General features: G+C 39.3%; 1 protein-coding gene across 1 annotated transcript in view; it reads left to right on the top strand.

The window, feature by feature from the left end:
* LOC140225495 (LHFPL tetraspan subfamily member 6 protein-like) overlaps positions 1-27,449 on the top strand; it is a 468,185-nt gene that overhangs the window by 432,130 nt on the left and 8,606 nt on the right. The window contains exon 5 of the mRNA XM_072304600.1: positions 25,817-25,915. Within this exon, the coding sequence (XP_072160701.1) occupies positions 25,817-25,915 (99 nt within the window). The remainder of the gene's footprint in view (positions 1-25,816; positions 25,916-27,449) is intronic.

Genomic DNA, 27,449 nt, shown 5'->3' with positions numbered 1-27,449 from the left:
AGAAATCAACTCCTAAACTAGATGTTAGAAAATTTTTCCAGCACAGGTCAAAGGAAGTTCGATTATACAAATGACGTCAGTTGTATTTTTACCATTTAACCAATGTTAATTGCAAACACTTGTATCTTGTTCAAGATTTGATATTCAGACTTCTCGTTTTTGTCGTGAAATTTTGAAGAGGAATCATCTTGCACAGTGTTTCAATTCGTACCTTGTCTGGAGCCCCATTTTTGAGGAAAATGTGCATTTTTCAAGAGAAGTTGATTTTTTTCAATGTAAGTTTAGCATTTTCTCAATGTTCATACGTCGCTTTTACTTACGACGGGACTCACCGCGGGTTAGAGATCCAATAAACGAATTAAAGTCGTATGCGATGTCATGCTTTTGAAATGAGATGCACGGGGAATGGAACATCTGCTTCCATGGAACAATAATGGAACATCTACGTTTTTGATCCAAGTAAACTAGGAACATTTTGTTTAATATTTATCGGCGCTTCAAGTAACCATTTTTCATATGTAGCCATACTGAAATGTATTTTACAAAACAGCTTGTTAAGCATGGTCATGTAAAAAAGTTTGTTCGGTTGGTAGGTTCATAATAAGGTTCTTTTTTAGCAAAAAACGCTAGCCCAAAAATCGCTGGGTTTTTTTTATTATGTTTTTTTTTTTTTATTTAAAGGACACAAGACTTTGGTTAATAGTCCAGCGCTTCAAGTAACCATTCTTCATATGTAGCCATACTGGGACTTATTTTACAAAACAGCTTGTCAAGCATGGTCAATGGTCACGTATAAAAGATTTCGGTCGGTTAGTTGCTTATTACGGTTCACTCTGGACTTTCTTTTTTAGCGGGAAACGCCAGCCAAAAACTGCTGAGTATTTTCGTTTCTTTTCTTTAATTAAAAAGACATTGGTTACTTTAGGCCTTGCTTCCTCCATGAATTCGCCTGATTTAAAACTTCTCGGTTTTGAAAAAACGATTCTCGTCTTTTTTGAGTAATACACTGAAAAAAAATCTCGGTGTATTTACTAAGGAAAGGGTAAAATTACTAAGAATTCAGGGTTCTATTTGATCCCAGTTTTTTCTTGGTAAAGTTACCATTCACGGAATCGGTAATTTTACCGAGAAACCTCGGTAAAATTATTGAACTTTCTCGGTAATTTTACTGGACCTTGGTAAAAACCCCAATATTTTTATCGACTATGGTAGAATTACCGAGATAAAATGGCAAGGTTACCGGGAATTGATTACCAATAAAAGTGGTATTCTTACCTGAAAAAAGCAGTAAAAATACCGGTTTTTAGGTAAGTTTACCAGTCTGTCTTGGTAATATTACCAATAATTGGTAAAAAAAAAGTGATATGGTAAAGGTACCAACGGACCTCGGTAAAAACGCAGAGAATTTTTTTTCAGTGTATGTCAAGGAATTTTTCCGACGTCTCTCTTCGGATGAGAACCTAAGAATCCGGCATCGCTGGCGTCACTCACCCGGGACAAGTTTCGCGGCGCGAGCAGGCGACGAAGCTCCCCTGCCAACCGCAACGACGCATCACGCATATCATCAGCGATCTCCGAGAGTGCTAATTTGAAAACGAGCAGCGCGCGTTGCATCCAGCCCCCGCGAAGGCGCAGATAGCACGTCGGGCGGATACCCGAAATTAATACGACCCGACGGTCATCACACCGAGAATTTCGTGAAAGACGCTCGCCGAACTACGGAAAACAGCAGTATGTACTCGTCGTCGAGAACCTCGACGCGCATTCGGATGAATCGTAAACGCGGCTCACAGTGAAAACCCCTCTCGGTCTCTCCGTTGCTTCGCTTTCAACCGCGACTTCTCGGTTCGAAAACGCGGATGAATAGAGCTCGCGTGGTGACTTCTATTGAGGAGTCTTTCGAACTCGTATTTTTCCCTCTGAATGAGCGGTTTTCAAAAGACGGATGTGCTCATCTTCTTGTTGCATTGAGGACGGCTCGCTTTGGACAACAGCTGTTATTTGTTGTCTTTTGCGCCGGAATAAAAGCAACGCATTCGGTCCCTGATTCATTCGGCCAATCGCGGCGTTGTGAGGGATCGCGAAATCTCCAATGAGGGAGAATATAAATCACGGGGCCGTCCGGGAAGGAAAAATGTTGACCTTTTCGAGTGTTTGAGTGTAGGAAAGTCTGCAACTGCCGTGCTAAGGAAGAACGCCGTATGAGAATTTGATTGTTGTCAGATTTACCTCGGTACAGGGTTCATTTTTGAAAAAATTTATGAATATTTTCTCTTGAAATTTTCACAAAATTTAATTTCAATTGTGTAGAAAATTTGCTGAAAAATTAAAATAAAAATATTCGCGAGTCTCCTAGAAAATTCGAGTTTTTTCAAAGGAGATTTGGCAACGTCTAAATGTGCATACGACGTTCTTCCGTGGCAGTAGTATCCATGGTTGTCCCTCAGTCTTGTTTTTTTCCTTCGAAGGCTCCACTTGGTTTAAATTGTAAGTGAGGGAGGTTAATAAAGAGATCTTTGACACATCATTTATGGAAAGAATAATTTTATCTAATTTCGATCAAAATTCGACGAGATAACTTTAGGCATAGATCCTTACAAAGGGTCACAATGATGCCTCATCAAGCAATTCAGAAACCTCTTCAGAACAATTTTCCTGAGTGACTTCTAAACATTGAGCAAAATTCTGTGTAAGAGGAAGTCTATCATTTCATGGTTAAAAAGGTTCTCTTTTCTTCGAACTGTCAACCCACAATAAAAATGCATATTTATGTTCAGATTGGTATTAACCATGTTTTTTTTTACCTTTTATGTTCCAGGTAAGAACTTATGCCTCTCATTCCATCTAAAATTAAACTGCACTATCGTAGCGAGGAGGGTGAGTGGTGAGTACTTAAGAAAATAACTACTCACTTAGACGCGCCAAATTGTAGGGTATACAATGATGTGTCAAAATTAATGCAAACCCCTCCTCTTTCTTCTGAAAAGTATGAATCCTATCCAATTCATCAACCAGGCGTTCTATCGCTAAGATTTAATCGATATCGATTTGTTCAACGTGTAAACATAGCCTCAAAATTACGTGGGAATTGGTATTGCCCATTTTTCAGCTATCCTAACTTACATTCTAAAATTTTTGGATTAGGTTATGTTCTATTATTTCGAACCAAACGACGAATCGAGCCACCATCGAACACAATCGATTGGGGAACGGCTGAAACAATGCGGTAAGAACAGTTCTTAACAAATTAAGACCATCGTCATATTTCTTAGAGCGTCTATCTCTATGGAGAAATCAACAGTAAACTCATTTCTGGAAAAACCCCCAAGAAGTCTGTTTATACTCGATGAATTTCCATTCTGCTTTTTTTCTAAAAGAACGTCATTTGGACGTATTTGTGCCAAACGGAACTATGTGCAGAAAGACTTGATCCCTGAGACCCATAAGAATATATGCATAACAGGACTCGCATCATAATGCACATAGTTTGGCACAAATACGTCTATTTGATACTTGAATGTTCCCTGATACCCTCCAAAAACTACTTGTTTTGAGCAGTCTTATCAGTTCACTGTGTCGCTCCCTTGCCAGCGACCCGTTTCGACGGTGAAACTAATACCAGACCACGTATTACGTTTGCATTTAAAAATATCCGGTCCCATTTTACTTCTTTGAAGTGGATCAAATCAATATCATTCCTTGAAAATACACAGAGTTATCTTCGCGCAGAGAAGAGAAAATACGGAAGTTTTCAAGAGCTGATTTCAAGAAGTTCTCCATTTAAGAATAAAGTATGACAGAGAGCCCAGGGTGGCAAAATTTCATGAAAAATAAAACCTTGAAATTTCCGAAATTTTTGAAGGATATTGAAAAATACCGGTTTCTTTTGATGTTTTGCAAAATGTAAAAATTGTGACTATCTTCTGTTTTTGTGTGTTTGATTGCGGGTTGCATACTCTAGCCACTTAAAAATGTGAAATATTTCACAGCCTCTTGAAATTTCATGAAATATTTCACTGAAATTTCCAATCTTTCATTTCGTTCTTCCGTTTAATGCCACACTGAGAAAGTCTAGTACGTCGCAAACCGAGATACGTAGTCTGGTAGAGTTCCTTTATAGAGAGAGTAAAGACAACGCGGATCATGGATGCCACAAACCGGAATAAAAATCACACAAATCGAACGTTTTTCGTAATCTTTGATCAACTCACTCTCACATTCCTGCCTTCGTTCCTTCTCTCATCTCGTCTGTTCCTTACTAGTCCCTCGATTCCCCGGTCCATTGCAGTTTATAATCTTTGCAATCGGTGAAAACGTAATCTTTATTCCCGTTTGTGACACTATGGAGGCCTAAAATACGGGAACAAATCAGAAATTCGTATTGTCTTTACTCTCAGTATATAGCTTCCGTGTTAAGGAAGAACACCGTATGAACATTCGAGAGTTGCCAAATTTTCTCCGATAAAATGTTTATTTTTGAGGAAAATTGTCGATATTTTTCTTTGAAATTTTCAGACTTTTTAGATCAAATTACACGCAAAATCACCCGAGAAATGGAAGAAAAATCTTCGCAAATTTTCTTGAAAATTAGTGATTTGTGAAAGGAAGTTTTGCGACGCCTGTAGGCTCATACGAAGTTCTTCCTTAGCATGGCAGTCTAGTGGTCTGGTAGTTTCACCGCCGATTTACACTTTATCAAAGAAAATCTAGCAACGCTCAAACGTCCATATGGCGTTCTTCCCCAGATGCACCCCGAGATCCAAGATTATATGCACGGCGGTCAAACGAACGGAAGAGAGACCGAACCGAGTCCGGGCGGAAAAGAGCACGAAAACTTGGTCCTCGCCCCGGCGAGCAATTCATATTTCAGATCATATCGGAGTGACTATCTAATTTCCGGGTGTCGTATTTTCGACTCCGCGTCCCATGACCCCGGCTCCGGCCCCCGAAAAAAAGCCAGGAAGACGAATGGCATGAAAAACGGGGCTATTTTGTCGCTCCTCCAACGCAAGGGTATCCGACTACATTGAGGCGGTGAGCTCTATTTTCTGTATTATTTAATGTGTTTCGTGGCTCATGGTAAAATTAGGGTTGCGCTATTTATGCGGAAGAACGACGATTTGAGAGGGAGACGTGTATCAGGGATACGTATCAAGCTGGTGTTTTCGGGCTGTGTGAGAACACGACGTTGGGGCTTGTGTTTGCCTTTTGATAAGTTTTTCGCGTTGCCGCCTGTGTTTGTACGTCCTCTAAAGCATCAGAATTTAAAATAAAAAGCGTAATACAAATCGTTATGCAGTAAGGAAAATCTCGGTGATGCAAAGCGGCATCAATATGCTGCCATGCTACGGAAGAACGCCGTATGTGCCGTCGGACGTTGCCAACTATCCTCTCAGAAAACAAGTATTGTTGAGGAAAGTTATGAATATTTTTCCATCAGATTTTCTGAAATTTCAGATCAAGTTACTTACAAAATTTTCCGAAAATCCGGAAAAAAAACATTTTCGAAATTTCCCGAAAATTCGTGATTTGTCGATGAAAATTTTGCAGGGCCTGAGGGTTCATACGTCATTTTTCCGTGGCACGCCAGTATGTTTTAAAGCTGTTTTTTATGCTCCGCTAAACGCTCCAAACGATTCCGATGGTTACTGCGTTACGAACAAAATGTTGAACTTTTTACATCCTTATGTTAAAAATCTAAAATTTTCAAAATTACACGCACTTCCTCGATTTCTGCAAAGCCGTTGATGGCCTAAGTGGCTAAATATCTCTAAATAACTACTAACGAGAGGATGCAATTGGGCGTAGTAATTTTTAAGTTCGGAGGGCATCCTAACTTTTTGCCTAATGGTGATCAATGAGCAACTTGTTTGGAGAAAAATTGAAATAAAATTCGCCTAAAATTGACCGACACATTTCTGATAAACTGATCTCAGGGTCAACACTTACAGCCAGACAAAGTAATGGTCCATCACTTTGTCCATTTATTGCAATAATCAGCTTGCAGAGCATTAACAAGCCAGCGTAAAGGAGGACTTTATTACTACAAGGTGCCGCTTTGCTTTCCCTCAATAAATTATTTTTCCTCCCAAAAATTCATGAAAATTTGATTCTCGGAATCTTTAGATTCTTTGAACTAAATCGCCAGTGAGATTTCCTGAAAATGCGCAGAAAAATATTTTTAAGTTTCCCAAAACGTTTTAGTTTTCTTTGTCTATCGCAACAAGTCAGGCCTTTTTCATTTTTCATTTTTCATATTTTCTCTCTCTTTGTTTTTTATCCATACCTTTGTTTATAGATCTCTGTCTTTAGTTAAGTCTATTGTCAATAGCTTTGGCCATAGTTTTGCCGACAGCTGCGTCTGTAGGCATCGTCTATAGCTTCGTCTATGGCCTCGTCTATAGCTTCGTCTATGGCAGGCGCCTATACTGCTGTACTAAGCAAAAATGCCGTAAATCAATCAAGATTTTCCCTCGTTTTTTGGAACTTAACACTTTATAAAATAAAAACTGTTTTACCCACGCACCTCAAATTTTCAGGTTAAGTTCTTGATAGTATTTGCGAAAAAAAAATGTGAAAACATTGTCCCAAGGTATACACGTTTTTCTGGTATGATACATTGTTTCCAAAAAAAGTAAAATGGCGTTTACGGCGTTTTTGCGTTGCACGGCAGTATACCTTTGTCTATCGCTTTGTCCATCGATTGCAGTAATCCGCTTACTGAGAATCGTGAGAAGTAAAACGGCGAAAAAGACGGTAAAGAGGTTAGCTCGTCGAATTAATGCACTTGAAACAACGAGGCTCACTCGTTTAATCCTTGAGGAGGCGAATTTTCGCTGTCAAAACAATTAGCCCCGGCTTGGGACCGCCGTGATTAAAGCCGAGAAAAGGAGCCCGGGCAAATGCCATTAGAATAAATGCGTTGCGAGCTAAACGAGTGCTACTTAGCGCCGCGTATTTACTCGCAAAGACACTCGAACCACGTTCGGATCCTAGCCAGCCACCCGCGAATTGCTCTCAAATGGACTTGTTAATGCTAAAAGGAGCTATGTTGCACGCAAAACCATGTGCACGTAGTTCTTTTTGGCATAAATACTTCGAAATCGTTATCGCAGCGCCTCAGACTTGCGAACGTGGAGCTGATGTGTTGAGGGAAATCGTGTGAGGATTCTTAAGTCGCAAAATTTACTCGGCTGAAATATTAATACAATAAATGTTAAAAATGTTGAAAAACACCCACTTGCGACAATTTATTAATTTAAATACCACTTTACTTCTTAAACTACTTTTAAATAAATCGTCACAAGTGAGTGTTCAATACAAATTAATATCTGCTTTTATTATCTTAACTTATGGGGAAATATCGCCCTGGTAAAGATTGGCGATAAGAGCTCCGTTTCAAAATACCGTAGGAATTCTCATAGCCGGCTGAAGAGGGCTACAGAAAATCATATAGCTGGCTGTAGAATGCGGAGAAAATCATACGGCCGTTGATGTCATTCGTGTGCTTTGGAAATCATTAAGTTTGATACGGAACCACCTTAATATTTACAAAACACACGTTATATTTTCCTTTAATACATATTTTTTTTCATCGATTAAAATGAGAATAATCCATACAGGATGTGCAAACATTTCAAAATCATGAGTTGAATAACGCTGACTCCGCCAGATTAAATATTAGAGCCTAACACAAAGCGGAGCGGCGACGCGCTGGCGCCTACAAACCTATAACAGGGATACTTCACGCATTGCGCAACGCGTGAAGTATCCCTGTTAGGTTTGTAGGCGCCAATGCGCGTTTCGCGCTGGCTGCCCGCCTGCCGCGCTGCAGCGTGCCACGGTGCTTGAAGCAACTATTTCGCACCAAAGGTATTGCACAGTATCATACGAAACTGAAGGCGCTCTAATATATTAGGAATAGCAGGCATCCATCAAAAGTATGAAGCTTTCCTCGCAAAATAAATCAAGATACTACCGCCCAAAAAGAGAGCAGCAGTCCAAAAACTCACTAAGTCCTAGCATCCGTAAATAGTAATAACGTTTAACATACACCTTATCGCCTGGCTGTTGCTTAACCGCCTTCGGCTATAAGAAGCTATGAGAAATTGTGTAGCCGGCTATAGAGGCTATTGGAAATCTTACAGCCGACTGTAGGTCTATGGTATTTTGGAACACAGATTCTACTGCCCATTTTTACCAGGGTGCTCCCTCTTTTATAAATTGAAATATTTATTCTTGTAAAAAGTTGCATTAACATTAAATCGCATTTTGCGTGTGATTACGGATGGCAGATTATTATAATATATACCGAATCGCGCGTAATGGGCTACTAGACAAGGCCTGAGGTGGGGAAAAACGTAACATGTTTAAGCCGAATTTAAACGTAATTTTTACGTCTGGTCAAATTAAAGATAGAAATTGTTGAATTCATCTCATTAGTGCAACTTATATTTCTTGTTAAAATCGTATCCCTTTGCAGACCAATATTACATACGCAATAAAATTAACAGAGATTTCCGCCGAACTGGCAATCGCGCTGATCCGGCAGGTCATCTTCTCTAGCATTCAAGGATCCGATACACGACTGGAATGACAGGGACACGTTCGCAGTGCCCATTTTGGAGGGCGGGTTCACGCTTTAAGCTCGATCGAGCGCGAGGGAGGGACGCAGGGTCTGAAGTGATGCAGCCGTCTGTCTGAGCGATGCCCCGATTAGAGGGTCACCAGCCGGCGACGAAGCCGGCTCGAACCTGGATACTAACGCCTGGCTCGGATACAACTATTCGTACTCTTGGGATGCCAGTGTTGCATAAGTGAACAATTTAAGGCGCGCTGGATTTGCTCGCGCTCGCGTGCACGGAAAGAAATGGATTGCTGATTTGATAAATAAATCATCAAAAACATGAGTCCGAAATGTTTCACATGTACATCTTACAATAGTGGAAAACTAATAAAATCACGGTGGTGATTAAATTATCATCCTTTTACTGTATAATTTACATTGAGCATGTCGGACTATTTTTTTATCTAAAAAAAAATGTTAAATTAGCAGTTTCATTTTTTTCCGAGCGCAACGACGGGGATCCTTTCACAGTTTTGCGTCCCTCGCTGAAATGTGTTTGAGGAGAACTAACAGAGTGCACAGTGTGTTTATGGAATTGGATTTTTTAAAAATGTTTTAAGGAAATTGACAAAAAATCTTTTATTGAAAATATTTAACGGAAAAATAAGTGGACAGAGAATAATAAAATCTATGGGTACAAATAAGTTGTAAGTATGATGACAAATATCATCGCTCCTCTAACGTAGGGGCGTATCTCAATTTTATATGTGAGCAATCTCGTCCATATGAAGCCATGCTTTCTAGGGCTCATGTAGAAATAGAGATACGCCCTTACGTCAGAGGAGCGACGACATATTCCAGCCATCAATTTAGTTTATGATGCCATTTTGCGGGTATTTTTGAGAGTGGAAACAAGTAATATTTTTTCAAACAATGGCTTGTATTAATAGTTCTGTGTCTATGCTTTTCATGAAGTGCTTCGTTAACGGTTGAATTAGAAAGCTGTCGACACGAAAGGCGCCTGCAACCCTGCATTCATCACGTTCTTTTCTGTACTTTTATTTTTGTTAGTTTTGAGAATCGTGCTAAATGATGCGTTTTCAAACTTATGTCATCTAATTACAAAATCAATTTCTTTTGGACTCCCGATGTCCGACCAATGAACATTGAAAAAGATCAGGCAAGTCGGTCCGGTGGTTCTTTCAAAGTTAACGTCCAAAGATTCGGAACTTTGTGTTTTAATATACAGGATATCTGAAAATTTCAAAGAAAAATGTGTATGAAAGTCGTCAAACATACATGTTTTATCAAGGGAAATTTGGCAACTCTCGAATGTTCATACGGCGTTCTTTTTCAGCACGGCAGATCTGCTATACACACCCCATCCCGCCGTCCTAGCTTTCGGAGAAATTTGACGAGAAAGAAGCGGAGCGAGTCGTCTGAGATGCAAGTGTGGCCCGCACCCTCGGCGGGCTCGCGGGGATTAAGGGATCCGCAAAGTAATTGCAACGCAATTTGCGGAAGTCCATCGATCAACCACTCGGAAGGATGTCGCGCGAGCGGGAAAGATGGCGAAAATAACTTTTCGCCGACTTCATTTTTCAAGCCGGGCTCCAGGAGCGAGCGGATCCGCGGAACGGAATTTTTTCGCTCAGTTAGCCAAACGCACGGGCCCATTACCCGCTTTGTCTCCCTCGCGGAAATCTGCGGGTAATAACTCGCAATTCGCGCTCGGGAATTTTATTTCCGACGGACCGAAGAGATAGGAGGAGTGGAGGCCACTATCTTAGAATTACCGAGGGTCGCCCCCGGAAACTTTAGCCCTTCAAACTTCAAAGCTCGCGGAAACTCCTTGTCCCTCCGAAAAAATTAAAGAGCTCCGTCGAGGGAAGAATTAAATGTGTCTTTAAACAACGGTAGAGAACTTCGAAACTCTCCAGACCAATGGGAATGGACGCTATGCTGCTGTGCTAAAGGAAAAACGACCAATGGCCCTTCAGACGTTGCCAAATTTCCGTTGAAAATTCACGAATTTTTGGGAAAATTCGTGATTGTTTTTCTATTGATTGTTTAGAGAACTTTAGCCCTTGAATCTTCAGAGCTCGCGGAAACTCTTTGTCCTTTCGAAAAAATTAAAGAGCTTATTCAAGGGAAGAATTAAAGATGTCTTTAAACAACGGTAGAGAACTCCGGAACTCTCCAGACCAATGGGAATGGACGGTATGCTGCTGTGCTAAGGAGAAACGACCAATGGGCCTTCAGACGTTGCCAAATGTATTTTGAAAACTCACGAATTCTTGGAAAAATTCGTGATTGTTTTTATATTGATTTTTCAAAGAATTTTTTTCGTTATTTCATCTAAAGTGTCTGAAAATGTCAAGAAAATCATTCATAACTTCCCTCAACAGTATATTTGTAGAGGAACTTTGCAACATTCTAGTGTGCACTTTTCCAAACTTTTCTAACTGCACTTTTCCCCAGCATGACAACATGGATGTTTAACCTCTTGGTTTTCGCCCTGGTTCGGGTGCTTTATATCAGTGGCGTGGCGTGCTCTGCCATATATCGATTGGACGGCCCTTTAAACCTATGTAAAAGTATCGATGAACAGGCTGTTCGCAGCGAACACCTTAATAATCGATTATTTACCGCAGCTTCAAATGGGCAAATATCGATAGATCGCAAAGCACGCCACGCCACTGCTTTTCATAATAGATTCTGCCTCTTGCGCAAGTACATTCCATACTCCGGACAAGTTGGATTATGAGAAGTAGCGGCTAAGTTCCATCAAGACGATAAAGACCAAAATGGGGGGGGGGGGAGAAGTACTATATACATCATTCACACGGAATGGAATTGGCGAAAATCGACAGTCGGCACCCTAGTGAACGAGTTGCATGATATCTCCGCGAAAACTTGTAATAAAAACCCAAGAAACTTTGGCTCTCTGAACGTGTCATAAATTGGATTGCATTTTGCAAAAAGGAACCAGGACGATTCCAATGTTGCTAAGATTGTGCACCTTACAATCTTTGTAATAAAATCACTCACATTATGCAAAAAGTTAAATTTCCAAAGGTAATTTTCGTCTTGAATTTATAGTTTATTGGAGGTAAAGATAAATTTTAATTAGATGATTTGTCTATATAGTTGCAAGGTTAAAAAGTTGCACAATCTTAGCAACATTGGAATTCTTGCGGTTCCTTTTTGAAAAATTCAATCCAATTTTCCCATGTTAGCAATCCTTCGATGTAGTAAATCGAAAATTTAACGAAATAATTACTCAATTTTGAGAGATGAGTTCTTCATACATCCTGAAAGACACATTAGGTCTACAGATTATATGATTTTTGAAAAGTGCGTCTATTGAAAGAGTGATATCAATGTGTAGCACTATCGCCCAGAAAATAAATGGAAATTTAATTTTTTTGGTACGAGTATTTACTTCCAACAATTATTGCAAAACATGTTTAAACTAGAAGCGTATGAGTGTGAGTAAAATGAGGGTGCAGTGGTTTTATATAAACACAATTGGATTTACGATAATTGACCAGTAGATTTCTGTTAATGCAGAAAGTTTTCCCTCTGTTAATGCGTTGCCCCTCTCTTAGAGGCGTTGGACTCAATAAATATACCGGATTTGCCTCGATATAATAAATTTCAAAACTTTCCTTAAGTTCTTACGCCACGGTCAGAATTTAGCTTGTTCCCAGAAGTCATACAGATGAATTGATTCTATTTCAGCTTAGACACTTGGATAGCCTAATGATTACATAAATTTGTACTGCCCTAAGTGGAGCTATTTAACCATTGCTACTGAAAATATTTTCTACATTTTTTCTTTCCTCGTATGCATTGGGTTTTAATGCAACAGTGAAGAATTTCCCAACATTATACCAAAACACAAATATTTTTATCAGTGAAGGATGAATACTCACCCTCCCTGTCATTTTCTCTAACGTTAGTTTTCAACTTTACGCTCCTCAGAAAATCATATCATGTTATTAAACGAGTTGCGTTTTTGACACCGGATGGAAGTGAAATGAGGATCTCGAAGCGATTGCTACACTTGCCTCTCTGTTAACTCTATTGTTCACTTATGAAAAGTGCAGCGCGGCTCCTTTCCCACCGATTTGAGACTAACCGAGAAAGTTAGGTGAAACCGTAAAAAAACAAGAACAGTGCTCGAAAATGATTTTCCCTCCCATTGACTGTTCGAGGAGACTTTGCATTTCAATGAAGTTTCGGCGCTCGCATCAAACTTAAGCGATTTAGTTGCGATCTACACTCTACTTCCCACTCACATCGGAAAGTTGACAAAGAGTAGTTTCCCGGAAATTTCCATTTACAACTTAACCGGGGAACAGTTATCTTATTTCTTTCCTGCGGAGCTTTCCGAAGCTCAGAATTTGGCGCGCTAGGAGCCGGGTTGTCGTTTATTGTACTGCTATGTGTGCAATCCTTTTAACGGGTGCTAATTTGGTTTTCGCGCTTTATTGAATTTTTCAGATAGCACACTGGAAAAAAAAAACACATTGGATCCAGAGAGATCCACTCTTAAAAACATCGTCAAGAAAAAATACTCTTGATTCAATCAGATTTAAGCTTAAATCAAGAACCAAGCCTCTTAATTTGAGCGGATTTCCTTTTGATTTAAGCTTAACTCTGATTGAATCAAGAGTATTTTTTCTTGTCAATGTTTTCAAGAGTCTTGACTTTAGATCCAATGTGTTTTTTTTCCAGTCCGGGTCAACGAACCCTCAATTTCTACCCTCGTGTCCTCCTATGTGGATGTTTCTTTTGCTTTAATTGAAAGTATTTAAGGTGAAAGGAACTATATCAGGAACTATTCGAAGGATTTGCAAGCTTTTTTGGTCATCACCCATCGATAGACGAATCTGAATGTTGACCACCGAAAGTAACATTTACACAATGGGGAAAATAATAGTGCGGAATCCTTAACATAAACAGGGTGATCTTAAAGTCCCGTAGCATCAGTACTAAGTTTCACCCTCCCAACTTTTGAACACATTAAGGGAGAAACTTTAAACTTCGTGTGTGCTCCTAGATCAAAGGAAAGAACTATTGGGAACACCCTTAATTTTAAAGTGACAGCTTTGAAAAAGGGTGAAAACCCGAAGGGTTATAGACCAAGTAGCAATGATCGCGATAAGTTACGATTTGATCGAAGAATGTATCACAGTGTTAACGACGTCGATGCATGGCAACATTATCGGATGAAAAATTTGCGATAAATTGATATTTCATCGCATGAATTTGCAATAAAATCGTCATTTTATGGATGGCGATGTATCACAACATGGTCGGTTAAAAAATTGCAAGAAATTTTGATTTCATCGCACAAAGCAATATAATTCATCTACAGAGACTTATAAAAGTATTGTTAAACTAAAAATCGAGTTAGACTGAAAAAAATATTCTATTTTATCGAAAGCAATTTCATAGAGACAGAATTGCGACAAGATCAAAGATAATTGCTCAGATATTGATGATCCCAGCGAATTTATCGCCAAAAATCGTAAAAATATCGCAACCTAATTCCAAAATATTCAATTAAAAAATTGCAAGAAATTTTGATTTCATCCCATCAAGTAATGTACTTGCAATTTCATCTACAGAAATTTATCAAAGTATTATCAAACTAAAAATGGAGGTATATTGAAAAAAAAATCGATTTTATCGAACGCAATTCCACAGAGACAGAATTGCGACAAGATCGAAGATAATCGCTCAGATATTGATGATCCAAAAAATCGTACAAAAATTGCAACCTAATTCCAAAATATCATGGCTTTTCCGTAAAAAAAACTCTACTTAAGAGCAGCGATGCGAGACTTTTCGATCACCCTGTATTGTCTTTGCGGGAATTCTATCCGTAACCGTAGAAAAACATGTATGACCTCAAGACCTGGCAACCCAAAGCCTGTTCGCTATACACCGTCGAACCTCTAACATAAGGGCGCATCTCTACTTTCACATGAGCCCCAGAAAGTATAGAATCATACGAAGCACAAAGCCCAAACGAAAATTGAGATTCGTCTTTTCGTCAGGGGGTCGACGACATGCGCCACGCCGGGGGCGACATGAGGAGCAATTTCTCGCGAGCAAGCAAACATGCATCGGGTGGATGTGCTCGGAGCAAGACGGATGGTAACTACTTTCTACCGCTCTGCCGTGCTAAGGAAGAACGCCGTTTGAGCCCTCAGGCGTTGCCAAGTTTCCTTCGATAAAAACCGAATTTACTGAGAAAATTGTGGATATTTTTTTCCAAAATTCTCAGCCAATTTTTTACGCAATTCAATCTAAAATACCTGAAAATTTCAAGGTAAAACATGCATGAAAATCCTCAAAAATGTTTGTTTTATCCGGAGAAATTTGGCAACTCTCGAATGTTCATACGGCGTTCTTCCTTAGCGCGGCATCGCGTTGCGTCCCCGTAATAAATCACAACGTATCCGTCTCATCCGAGCTACGTTTATGAACCGAGTTTTATCGACTCCCCTTGATTGAATAAATAAATCCTCCCCCTACCCCCATCTGCAAAGGAGTAACGCCCCGGAGAAGGGTGACAGCCTACTTCGGGCCCAATGAATACATATACCCGAGTGTCGTCTCTTTCGCCGGGGACAAGTTATTCCGGAAGTGTCGAGGAATTCCGATGGTAATTGAATGGTATTGTTTTGGAGAGCTTTATTACTTCTCTCCGGAACAACAAAATCCGGAGGACAGATTTTTCCGGAATTTTCGAGGAATTTTAAGGGTAATTGAGAGGCTCATTACATCTATCCGGAACGACAAAATCCGGTCAACAAAATCTGGAAGACAGATTTTTCCGGAATTTTCGAGGAATTTCGAGGGTAATGAATGGTATTGTTTTGGAGAGCTTTATTACTCTTGCACGGAACAAAACAATTCATTTATAATGGGGAACAAACGTCACGAGTAGCCGAGAAAGATCTCGGCTACTTGTGACGTTTCTACAAGGGTATAAATTTTAAAGGGCGAAAGTTACGTGCAATACTTTAAAGATCGATTTTCGGAGTCAAAATTAGAATTTTTTATCCTATAAAAATATGTCCTTATGTTTTCACAAATACCTCTGTAATTTTCAATATTTTGAGACTACAAATCCGTCAAAGTACAAACTGTCATTTTATTTCCCGTTCAAAAATGCTCCTCATAATTCTCCAACCGCCCAAATTGCGAAAACTTTTTATTTTACGAAATGCTGCATGTTTTGAGATAAATTTGCATTTAAGGGCTAGAAAAAACGTATTTCAAATCGCATGGAACAAGTTTTTAAAGCGAATTCATTTACCACATGATCAGAGAATTATTTCGACTTTTTTAATTATTAATTATCAGAATTTCAGTCTAAGTAAGAGTATTTAACTCTTTGCTTACGCATTCAACAAAATGCCTGATTTGACTATTCGCCTTCGACAAATCCATCTGACACGAAACGGAACTCAAAATTATGCGAAACTATCTTTGGGGGCAAGAGTCCCCAGGGCAAGAGAAAAGGGCTGAAAATCCCCAGCCCTTACACTTCCCCTCTTCGGAGCCTTTTTTAATACGTCATTGCTGAAACCCCAAGCGAGGTGCACAGTATGAAACACGTCTCGTTTTCCGTCGACAGGACAATACATACATGGCTGTGCACCAGGTTTGTCTTTGAGTAGTGGGGTTCTTTAATTCGAATCGCCGTGTATTGCGGTAGCAGTGGCGCACTGCCGTAATCGACAAGAACATCGTATGTGCGTAAGGTTTCCATTCGGAGATACGCCGTTCAGCGCTTTGGTTGGAACAGCAGCGCAGTGGTGGTAGACCATCTCGAATGCCGACGAATAAATTAGCTGTGCCATAATGTTAGCGGAGTGCAAAGAAGGGAACTGTTGTCGGATTATTGAAAGAATGCTGCAATATTAGACAAATAATCTTGATTCTTAGTTTTATTTTACGAAAATTAGTCTTTTGTGACGTGAAATCGAGAAGCGGTAGCGGTACATTCAGCATGAAAAACAACTAAATCAGCCAAAATACACATAATACAAGAACAACTTAATTTGGGGAAAAGGCTGTAAAAAAAGAACTAAGGATAAACAAAACCCGGAACATTTCAAAATAGTTTCAATTTCATTTTCAACCGGAAAAGAAATTAAAAATAAAAACGAGCCGTTGCTACGCTGTTATTGCGAGTCCGAGACTGATTACCAGGTAAACAGGCTCGGCACAGTGCAGCAAAATCAAAGCACGCAAGGTAAAAGTTTACAAAAGGTGGAAATTTAATTCACGCTGGTACATTCAGCGATAGTTATAATCGTCATTCGCGCAAGGAAACTCAGCGCGCCTTCAATTTTTGAGGTATGCAACTTGGGCGTCCCATGTGCACGAATAATTGTATCCTTGCAGGCGTTTGTATCAACGTCCCGAAGTCCGAACTGACTCCCTCTGGTCCCGCTTCCACCAATAGGGTTGCTGCATTTCCTCATTGCCTGTCTCTTTGTCCATTAATTTCAATAATCAGCCCGCAGCTGATACGAACGGCGAACACTTATTTCCGATATCTGCATAATGGAGAATTCGCACAAAAATGTTTCTCTGCAGTATTTTTTATAATTTTTTCTGATATGAGAAATAGTATAAAATTAGATTTAAAAAAGAGAACATGTACCACCTAATGCCGTCATCCGGCGGCATTTCCCGTTGAAACACATGCTTTTTTAGCAGATCAGATCATTTGGACCGAGTTTAACAGGAGGGAGCCAACCGACATAAAGTTGAAGCTGAAATTAAGAGGTTTAAAGTTTTATTTCTCTATAAGGCTCAATCTAGAAAATCAACTTTGAGCCCTCTTAACACAGACTACTTTTTTTCTCGGCTTTGAGTTTTTGACAGGAAAATATACACGATTAGAGGAACTCAAAAACATTCTTAACTCAATTTTTTCGAAAATGTGGGTTGGATCCTCTCTGACGAACTCGGTCCATTTTGTCGCATTTAGTCCAATAACTGTTCAATTTATTCACTAAAAAAAACATGGAAGATTCTACCACACTCTGACACAGTGATATACGAATATGGTAATAAACACAAGACTCTATGGTGACATTTACCATACTGTGGTAAGTATGACCAGAGCTCTGGTAAATACTGCCATGATTCTGGTTATTTCCACTACATAGTATCACTGTGTAAAATGTCAAGTAAACTTATAGTGGATGTTATCATACCTTTTTTCAGTGTTATAAACCAAGGGTATCCTTATGTTCTGTCCCATTTAGTAGTTTCCGCTCAACACGAAATTCGTAAAATATTGGACACTTGCAAATTCTCTTTTGGTGTAGCTTTTTTTAAAATTCGGCAACGTTGCGCGAGGTTTCGCGCGCAACTAACCTCTCCGCCGCGGGGGAGGCTGCGGGAGCAAAAGAGTATTTTATCTATCAATCTTGGAGTTTTTAGCCCTTTGTTTCCGGGCCACAAACAATGGTGGCGTAAGTCATAAAGGGCGGAGCGGGACACTGGCATGAAAAATGCATGCACCGTTTCATTGTGGTGCTCCCTGCACAGGCGCCCGTGCCCCTGGCCGCGCTGCAATGAACGTGTGGGCATTTTTAATCGCGCTAGCTCCATTGTGACATCCCTCGTCGAGGTGCTCTTTAATTTAAGAGCCCGATCGTCTTCGGGTCGAATAACTGACCGCGCTTAACGTTCGCTAACTGTTTCAGCACTGTTTGACCTACATTTGGACGTACTTCTGCTGAAAGGAAGTTCGGCCATAGAGATGTTGCATGTGTGAGGAATTTGCGATTTGACTATTGATTTTTATGTATAATTTTGCGAGAAACACGACGGTGCCACTGGTTGTCTCTGAAATTAACTCCCAAGCTCAAATAAAGCTCTCAAGTTGAGGCCAAAATGGAACGGATATCCCACCCTACCCTGAGAGTCCACGTCTATATCAAGACAAACTCTCTATGCAAAGATAGGGAGCAAATACATTGACAGGGCTGCCACTTTATTTAGGGGCTCAAAAACTTAAAACACGGCAACCATGCCAATGTATTTGCTCCCTATCTTTGCATGGAGAGTTTGTCTTGATGTAGAGGTGGACTCTCAGGATAGCGTGGGATATCCCCTCCATTTTGGCCTCAACTTGAGAGCTTTTTTCGAGCTTGGGAGTCAATTTCAGAGAAAACCAGTGGCACCGCTGGCACCGTCGTGTTTCTCGCGAAATTTTACATAAGAATCAACAGTCAAATTGCAAATTCCTCACACATGCAACATCTCCATTGAATACGGATTGAAACGTCCGTGCAGACGTGCCTTCTGTCTAGACAACTCCTGCGATGAACCACAATCTGTCCCTATTAACTCATGGTCTCTTTTATCACTCAAAACCGGGAAATATTTAACCTTTTTTGGTCGCGAAGAGTAATACAAGCCAGAGTCAAGAATACCCGGAAAAAATATGATGACATCCGGCGCAGACAGCTAATAACTCGAGTCGGATCGTTCCCGCTCATTTAATTGGAAAGTTTCGCGCTTGGATCCGGTCATAATGAAACTGGGAGCGCCGCGCCACACAGGGGTACGAAATACTGGGAAAAATCAAACAGGGAATTTTTAATGAAACTCCAAATTTTGATGCCTATTCTGACGCGTTTTAAAAAGGGATGATACTGAAATGAAGTTTTAAGAGAAAGCAAGTGGGACCACTTTTTAAATTTCTAAGTTTCATATGGACTGAGATTCAAGCTTTCGAGGTTTCTTCATAATGTCCGCCTCCACTCATCGGTTCATTTTTTTGTGCGACAGAGCCAGGCCAGAAGTTGATACGAGTGTCCACTGGAAAAAAAAACACATTGGATCTTAAGTCCAGACTCTTGAAAACACTGACAAGAAAACGGACTCTGATTCAATTAGATTTAAGCTTAAATCAAAAGGAAATCCGCTCAAATTAAGAGGCTTGGCTCTTGATTTAAGCTTAAATCTGATTGAATCAAGAGTTTTTTTTCTTGTCCATGTTTTTATGATTCTGGACTCTAGATCCAATGTGTTTTTTTCCAGTGTCCTATACTGCCGTGCTAAGGAAGAAGGCCGTATGAACATTAGAGAGAACATTAGATTCTAGATTAAACAAAAACGTAAGCACGTCGTGTTTGCACCAAGATGGTCCGAGTGTTGCTCTCTACACATCTTCGTCCGACCTTTCGCATTACGACTCGCTTGAAGCTTCACCGTGTAATGGAGTCAGGCCCAGCGTTGAACTGAATACAACTATTCACACTCTTGGGATGTCTGTGTTGCAGATGTAAACAATTGAAGGCGCGCTAGATTATTCCGCGCTCACAGGAACGGTGACTGTAACACAACGTACTCGTACTATTCCTCATTTTAACATTACAATAGAATAATTTCGTAATCAGGTACCGGGTTACTAAACTATGAACGAAAATTGACTTGCGAATACTTCTTTCTGAAGGTAAATGGCACGTAGAACAAGACGCTCACATTAAAAACGCCATGCGACGTTCAACAATTTCCGCCGCCATTTTATTTTTTTTACAGAGAAATCGTTCAACAAAGCTGTCCGAAAAAATCACTGAATTATTTTAGCGCTGCCCATAAAATTCAGTGAAATTTGCTAACAGATTGGACCATCAATTTTTCTGTAAAAAAAATAAAATTTCGGCGTTAATGTTTAGACGTCGCATGGTACTTGTGATACTTTAGCCAGAAGGTGACGACATCTTGTCCGACCTATCCCGTTGCCTCCCTCTACTGTGCGGCATGCGGCATGGCGGGCTGGATATCGGATGAATAGAAAAATAACAAGCTCATTTAAAGTATCCGAGGAAAAGTTCTCGTCGAGCACAAAACGGGACCCGTTGTCTGGCCAGCCGCTCGCCTCATTAGTGATGAGGTTAATGAAATCGTCATGAACACTCACTTCCTGCGATCGAGAATCTATTTGAGATGGGAATGATGAATGCTCCAAGTGGTGACGTCAAGTTGAATGAGGTTTCTGCAGAGATTTTTTTTTAGGAACTTCTAATTCCCTTTTCTATCCGCTATTTTTATCCTCCCCTCCTACCATTCACCTATTTTTTACCCCTCTCTGCCCCCTTCTCCACTCCTTGATGGCATCAGCTTTGAAAACCTATGACGTCATTGTGAGATCGAGAATCCATTTGAGATGGGAATGATGAATGCTCCAAGTGGTGACGTCAAGTTGAATGTGGTTTCTGCAGAGATTTTTTTAGGAACTTCTAATTCCCTTTTCTATCCGCTATTTTTATCCTCCCCTCCTACCCTTTACCTATTTTTTACCCCTCGCTGCTCCCTTCTCCACTCTTGGATGACATCATTCTTGAAAACCTATTACGTCATTGTGAGATCGAGAATCCATTTGAGATGGGAACGATGAATGCTCCAAACGGTGACGTCAAGTTGAGTGTAGTTTCTGCGGAGATTTTTTTAGGAGCCTCTAATTACTTTTTATATTCGCTATTTTTATCCTCTTCTTCTATCCTTCACCTTTTTTACCCTTCGTTACCCCCTTTACTCTCACTCATTGACGTCATATCGTCATACTCTGTGCGTTCTTCAATGAACAATATGACCGTCAATACTGGACATAGAGACTTTGCGTTTGGACAAATTTCATTATGTTTTGCTGATCTATGAGCAAAAAACATGAAAAAAATGCTTGTGACATGATTATGTGACATGTGCATAATTAATTATTCACCACGGAATCAAGTGTAGGAAAAAAAACTGTCGCAAATCCTCACAAACAGTGCTGATAATCGGAAACGGCGCACAGTGGATCGAGTCAATTAGAGAGATCGGACATGAAAATTTTGACTGAAACTGCAAAATTTGATGTTTATTTCGGCAAATTTTGTCATGGGAACGGAGTTCCCCATGATATTACAATCGTTCCGTTGCTTTCGCTATGGGATTCCCTATACCTCTGCGACCTTGAGCGTTTCGCCCAGTCTCCGATTTTTGGTTGATTTTCCGATGTATCAAAAACCGTTGTATTTTTTAGCCAATCATGTCTCTACGTCAAGTTGTGTTGATTGCTAAAATTCGCTTTCAGCGAGTTTTTTTCCACCTCGAGATGTCGTGTCTGACTGGTAAATCTGCGTAGAACCACGAAGTTCCGTTTTTAGGCAAATTCTTTTTTTTGGGAGGTTCTGATTGGTTATTTTTCGCCATCAGTTTTCTGTTCGTTGGTGCAAAAGATCGCCTACCTCGGTGTTCTTGAGAAGCCGCCATTATCCCACCTCAAATTTGAAAAATAGAAGTAAAGAAATAATAACCATCGTACAAGGTGGAAAATTGTTCTGGAGGACTCGTTACGGATAAAGAAGTCAAAATCAGAGCTCGATTGATTGATTTAATTCATGGATACGCAAATATTGCCTTAGCTCAACTGCCGCGATCGGAATGCGTGCTGGGATGAACCTCGAGACGCATTAAAACAGTGCGAACCATGGCTCCTACAGCAATACGGCAATGCGCTTCATATCATCCCAAAAGCAGTCAAGGTCTCTTGTGATAAGTCCCGCCCATTGCCCGAGTCTTTTATATGCTATTTTTACTCTCGCCCTCGTGGATCCATTATAGCCTAGTTGACTAAACCGCCTCGTATTTTTGATTCGGTGCGGGCACCCGGCGATCGGGAGTTCGATACCCGACGATGGGAACTACTTTTTAATGGTTGTATTGAATGTTTTAGACTAATCATCAAAAAATAATTAATAGTAGATGATAAATGTACGAACATTTTCTCGTGAGTTAATATGTTAAACAAAAATACTGGAATATACCTTCTTCATATAATCAGCCACATGTTCCCCCAAATTAATGACGTTATTTTCTTTTTTCAATAAAGTTAATTTGCATTCAACGTTCGTAAGTTAAGCAAAAAGTACCTATTGATACAAATAGAAAGACATGAAAATAGTATGTCTAACATTTCAGTTGTTTTTTTTTTATTATTTATTTTTTGTTTTTTTGTTTTTTCAATAAAACAAATTGACTGGGACTAGAATCATCGTATCTCTGAAGACAAAAGCTAAGTTTTTTGATACAGAAATACTAATATATTCATCCTTTATATAATCAGGGAGATGTTGACCCAAATATTGATGTATATTTTCTCTGTTCGCCCAAATTCATGATGGTATTTTCTTTTTTCAATAAAATTAATTTACATTCCACGTTCTTAAAGCAATATTTTCTCCAAAATTCAGCAAAAAATAACAATTTATACCTACGCAAAAAGTAAATAAATAAATAAAGCAATGACATGAAAGTAGTATAGGTAGTACACATCTAACATTTCGGTTACATCTATTTGAATGAAAAAAATGGCAACTTAGGAAGCACATAGGTCACTTATCGACGGTGAAACTACCAAACCACGTATCTCGGTTTGCGACGTCGCAGACTTCCCGTCATACTTTATTTTTTAAATGAAAAGCTACTTAACGTCCAGTCTTGAAAATTTCCGTGATTTTTCCTCTTCGTGCGGAGAAAATTCTGTGAAAATTTCAAGGAATGATATTGATTTGGTCTACTTCAAAAAAATAAAATGTGAGCGGAGATTTTTAAACACCGCAAACGAGATACGTGGTTTGGTAGTTTCACCGTCGTTATGATGCGTATTCGGGCATATGCGTAGAGTAAAAATATCATACTTTACGCCGAAAAAACGAAACTGAAAGTTAAATGCGTTAACTTCCAAAAACCATACATAATCCAACGAAAATAAATAATTGGTAAATAACAGCTTTCTTGTATGCAAAGAAAAAAAATTAAAAATGTTAAAAAAGAGATGTCGACACAAAATTACATAGCCCCTTCAATTCTGAAGATACTACAAACGAACTGTACCTTAAAATTTTCATATCCCAGAAGCAAAAGTTCCCATGACGAATATTGCTATCGCTAACGATTGCAAAAACCAACTTGTTAAATTTTAAGGGGTGCTCACAGAAGAAAATTTTACGAAGAAACCAATAAAGCCACTTCTAGGACCTCAAGGTTTTGTATAAACGAAGTTATAAGCTTTTGAAGTTTCCAAATATTGTCCGACCTCTCCTATTGACTCGATCCACCTGTTTACGAGTAAATGAATTCAAAAGACACAACTTCAAAAAACAATCTTAAACTTGCAAACTATGAAAGTATGAAAACATGTCAAATTAGTAAAACCGATACAGTGAGTTGAATAATCAAGTTTCAAATTGGACATTTGGTCAGTTTTCTCCCTTTCTTCGTGTAAAACTTTGAAAAGAAAACATTAAGCGGACTTCTTCAGCTCCTACCTTGACTGGTGCCCTATAGTTTAACCCATTTCAGACAGAGAAAATGTATATCGTTATTTGTTACGGAGGACTTAACTTAAGCTCTGGGGGTAAACGTGTGTTAATTTAAAAGAAATGAAAAACTAAGTTAAATAAAAAATCCGGAGATTAAGTGTTGCACCTCCCGAGCACTGCCCGGCCTTTTACTAGGAACACAGAGGAGGAGCGGAGGAGGGAAGGAGATAAAGGCTATCGCAAGAAAAGAAATTCTCATCAAAAGCTTGCCTAAGTAACGAGCTGAGAAACTTTCATCTGCGATGAATTATTTATAAAATTAGAATTATAAACGCCTGTAAAAAGAGGCCAAGATGATAATAATTAAAAGCGCAACTTCTAGGACGAGGAGTAAAGCTGTGTAAGTTCTGAATCGAGTATTATTTAACCCTCGCGCAGAGGAACGCTCGTTACAAGAGGCGCGGTAACTTCGCAAAATGAAATGCGAGGTTGCCAAATCAGAGAGGAGGAAATGAGTTTCTGAGTATGAATAAAAATAGACAGGAAAAGACGGGGACGAGGCTGAAAAAACACACGATAATTACAAATCACGGGACGTTTTGACCGGTCTCCTGGTCATTATCAACCGTCAAAAATAATTACCTAAAAAATTTTAAAAAACAAAAGCTAAAATAGTGTATTTTCTTCGGAAAATACACTAAAACTATATTACCGGTCTTTAATCAATTTCTGAGTATGTATATACGAGGACTTATATGTAACAATGGCGGATGTAAACAATTACCTTTTCAAAACACTTTCAAAAAACTGTTTTGGCATCGAGAAAATTTTGAGATAATACTTGAGATGTGATCTTCGAGATCTGTACATTATGCCAGAGCCAAACATTAAATTTTTCTGTGAACAAAACAGTATTTTAAGCGTGTTTCGGAAAGGTAATTTTTCACATCCGCCATTGTTACGTATAAGGCCTCATGTCATTATACTTAAAAGAAGAAACTTTGTACGGCTTTTAGCAGAATCAGCCTGACTAAATCAGATGTTGCCTAAATCCTTACACAGAAAAAAATTGATTACTACTTTAACAATAATTTGTTAAAAACATATCCGACATGTTTCAAATGCATATTTTACAATAATGGAAAGCTAACTGAATTACGGGAGTAGTGAAATTTGAATTTTTTATTGTAAAATCTACGTTGAAACACGTCGGACACTTTTTTAAACTACTTATTTTTCAAATCAGTAATTTCATTTTTTTTTCGGTGTATCGAATGTTACTCTTCCTACAGAAACCCACCTCTAACTTGAAAGTTTTTTACAGTAAGTTGGAAATTTTTAGCCATGTCGTAACTAGTGTTGCACCAAAGAGCGTACCTCTTTGAGGGAAAATTGTGCTCTTATGAGCTTGTTCCCTCTGTATTGAGATTTTCAGGTTTATGCTAATTTTAAACGCATGTTGGCTAAAAAAAATTCCAACTTACTGTCTTCACGACTCGTGCGTTTACCGCAATCAGTTGGAATATTTTTAGTCGATTTGTGATAATCCAATAGATACTCACAGAACGTTTCAAGGCGCCATGTTGTTTCGTTATCTTTATTATAAAAATAACCATGTATAATAATAAAACAGCAAAGGAATCTACACACGGTGATATTTAGTTAAACTAATTTTGATTGAATCTGCCTTTTATTGAAATAAAAATGCCAGTGGATATGTGGTATAAAGCGAAAATGAGGCTACACATGTTTCATCGGTAAATTGCAATATGTATTCTAGTCCAACTTTTTCACGCTATTAGCGGTTGTTAATGCTGTTTGCTGCTGGTTGTTTAAGGGAACATACACCATTTTTCAATAACTTATTCCTTGCAATTGCTTTATGTTACAGCTTTGTTGCTGACAAGTGGAGGTGCTGTGTACCCACTGGGCTGGGACAACCAGCAGCTTCGAGAATCATGTGGAAATGATTCTGGGGTATATAAATTAGGTGAGTATCATATCTAATTTAAGCAAACAAATTCCGTAGATGTATACTTTATAGGGGCATAATTTCATATTTGATGGAAATTAAATTGTTGTAATCAAATGTGCAATCAACTGATGTACCTTGCTGAAATCTGTCCGATTACTTTCGGATAACGGATGTTTGAGTCAACCATCCGTATGAACATATTTAAGGATACAACTCAGACGTAACGTGAGCACTGCAGTTTTAATTACTTCGTAAATGGTGACTTTCGAACGATCTCCTGGCAGTTCCTGTCCCCCCCCCCCCCCCACGAAACTTGCGGTTGTGGAGGCACAGAACTGACTCCTTAATTGCACCACTGGTGATCAAAACTTTTTCGGTTTCTCTAGCACCGCTAATGAAATGAGTAACTTCAAAGGGACTCGCATTAAAAATGAATTTAAGAGTGCCGTGGGTGCTTCTTTCAAGCATTATCATTCAGAGAGAGCTATAGACTGATTTAGTTGCTAACTCATAGTTCTACATCGCAGTTCGGTGATTTCATTTTAAGCAGCTACACATAACCAATTCGCTTTCGCATCATGGTGGTAGAATGCTCAAAAGTGTATACAATGTTAAAAATGTAAAGCAAAATCGAAGAGGGATCAAGAGAGAAATGCAATAACGCAGATGTCATTCTAGTTACAAAGGATTGAGCGAAAAACATGAAAAAAGGAAAAGAATCCTGATGAATAACTATTGAATTATTGACAAATATGATGAATTAATATTTTACAATTGTTCTTTCACGTTGAATTTCCCTTAGACTGCATAATATTTTCCCCCAGAGAATTTTGCAGTTACGAGCTGTAGCATCCAATACGCTGTAGTGCCTTAAAGTCTGAAAGTCTTTGTTCTATTGTCTTGTTTTGCAGACCTAACCAGGGTTTTTACTCCATTGGAAAAAGAAACTCCGACAGTGGAAGCCATACTCACGGGCTACATGTATAGACATTCCGACCGCGTTTCAGGCTCAGAGACCGAAAGTTCCGGGAGTGACACCCAGAGTAGTCGAAGCTGCGGCTTTGGCACCCGTAACTTTTGACCTTTGAACCCGGAAGTTCTGGGTGTGGCACCCGGAGCAGTCGAAGCTACGGCTTCAGCATCCGTAGATTTTGGCCCCTGAATCCGGATTAGATGTCATGTCTATACGCCAAGCCCGTAAATTTTAATTCAGTGTTTATTTGTTTACTAGGGGGCTACGTACCCTGGCCGCTACGCGGCCCAAACCCCTGAAGGCGCTCCGCGCCATCAATGGGCCGCTTCGCGGCCCTATTTTTACCCTTCTATCAGTGTTAGTTTTATTTTTCCCCCAAAAAATTACGATATGAGGTATACTTTAATTTTAAACTTTACTTAAAATTACTTTAAAATTAAAAGGACGCGATTTGGAATGACTGATTGATGAAATATTGCAGTAAAACAATGAACAATGGTAGTCAGGTAATAAGTAAGATTTGATGAGTCGCGGATCGAACCCACACCGAGATCATAGTGGACGCATTCGACATCT

The sequence above is a fragment of the Bemisia tabaci genome, chromosome 9 (assembly GCF_918797505.1).
Source record: "Bemisia tabaci chromosome 9, PGI_BMITA_v3".
Classification (NCBI taxonomy): Eukaryota; Metazoa; Arthropoda; class Insecta; order Hemiptera; family Aleyrodidae; genus Bemisia; species Bemisia tabaci.
Note: the sequence above shows the minus strand (reverse complement) of the source record. Positions and strands in the feature narration are given on the sequence as shown.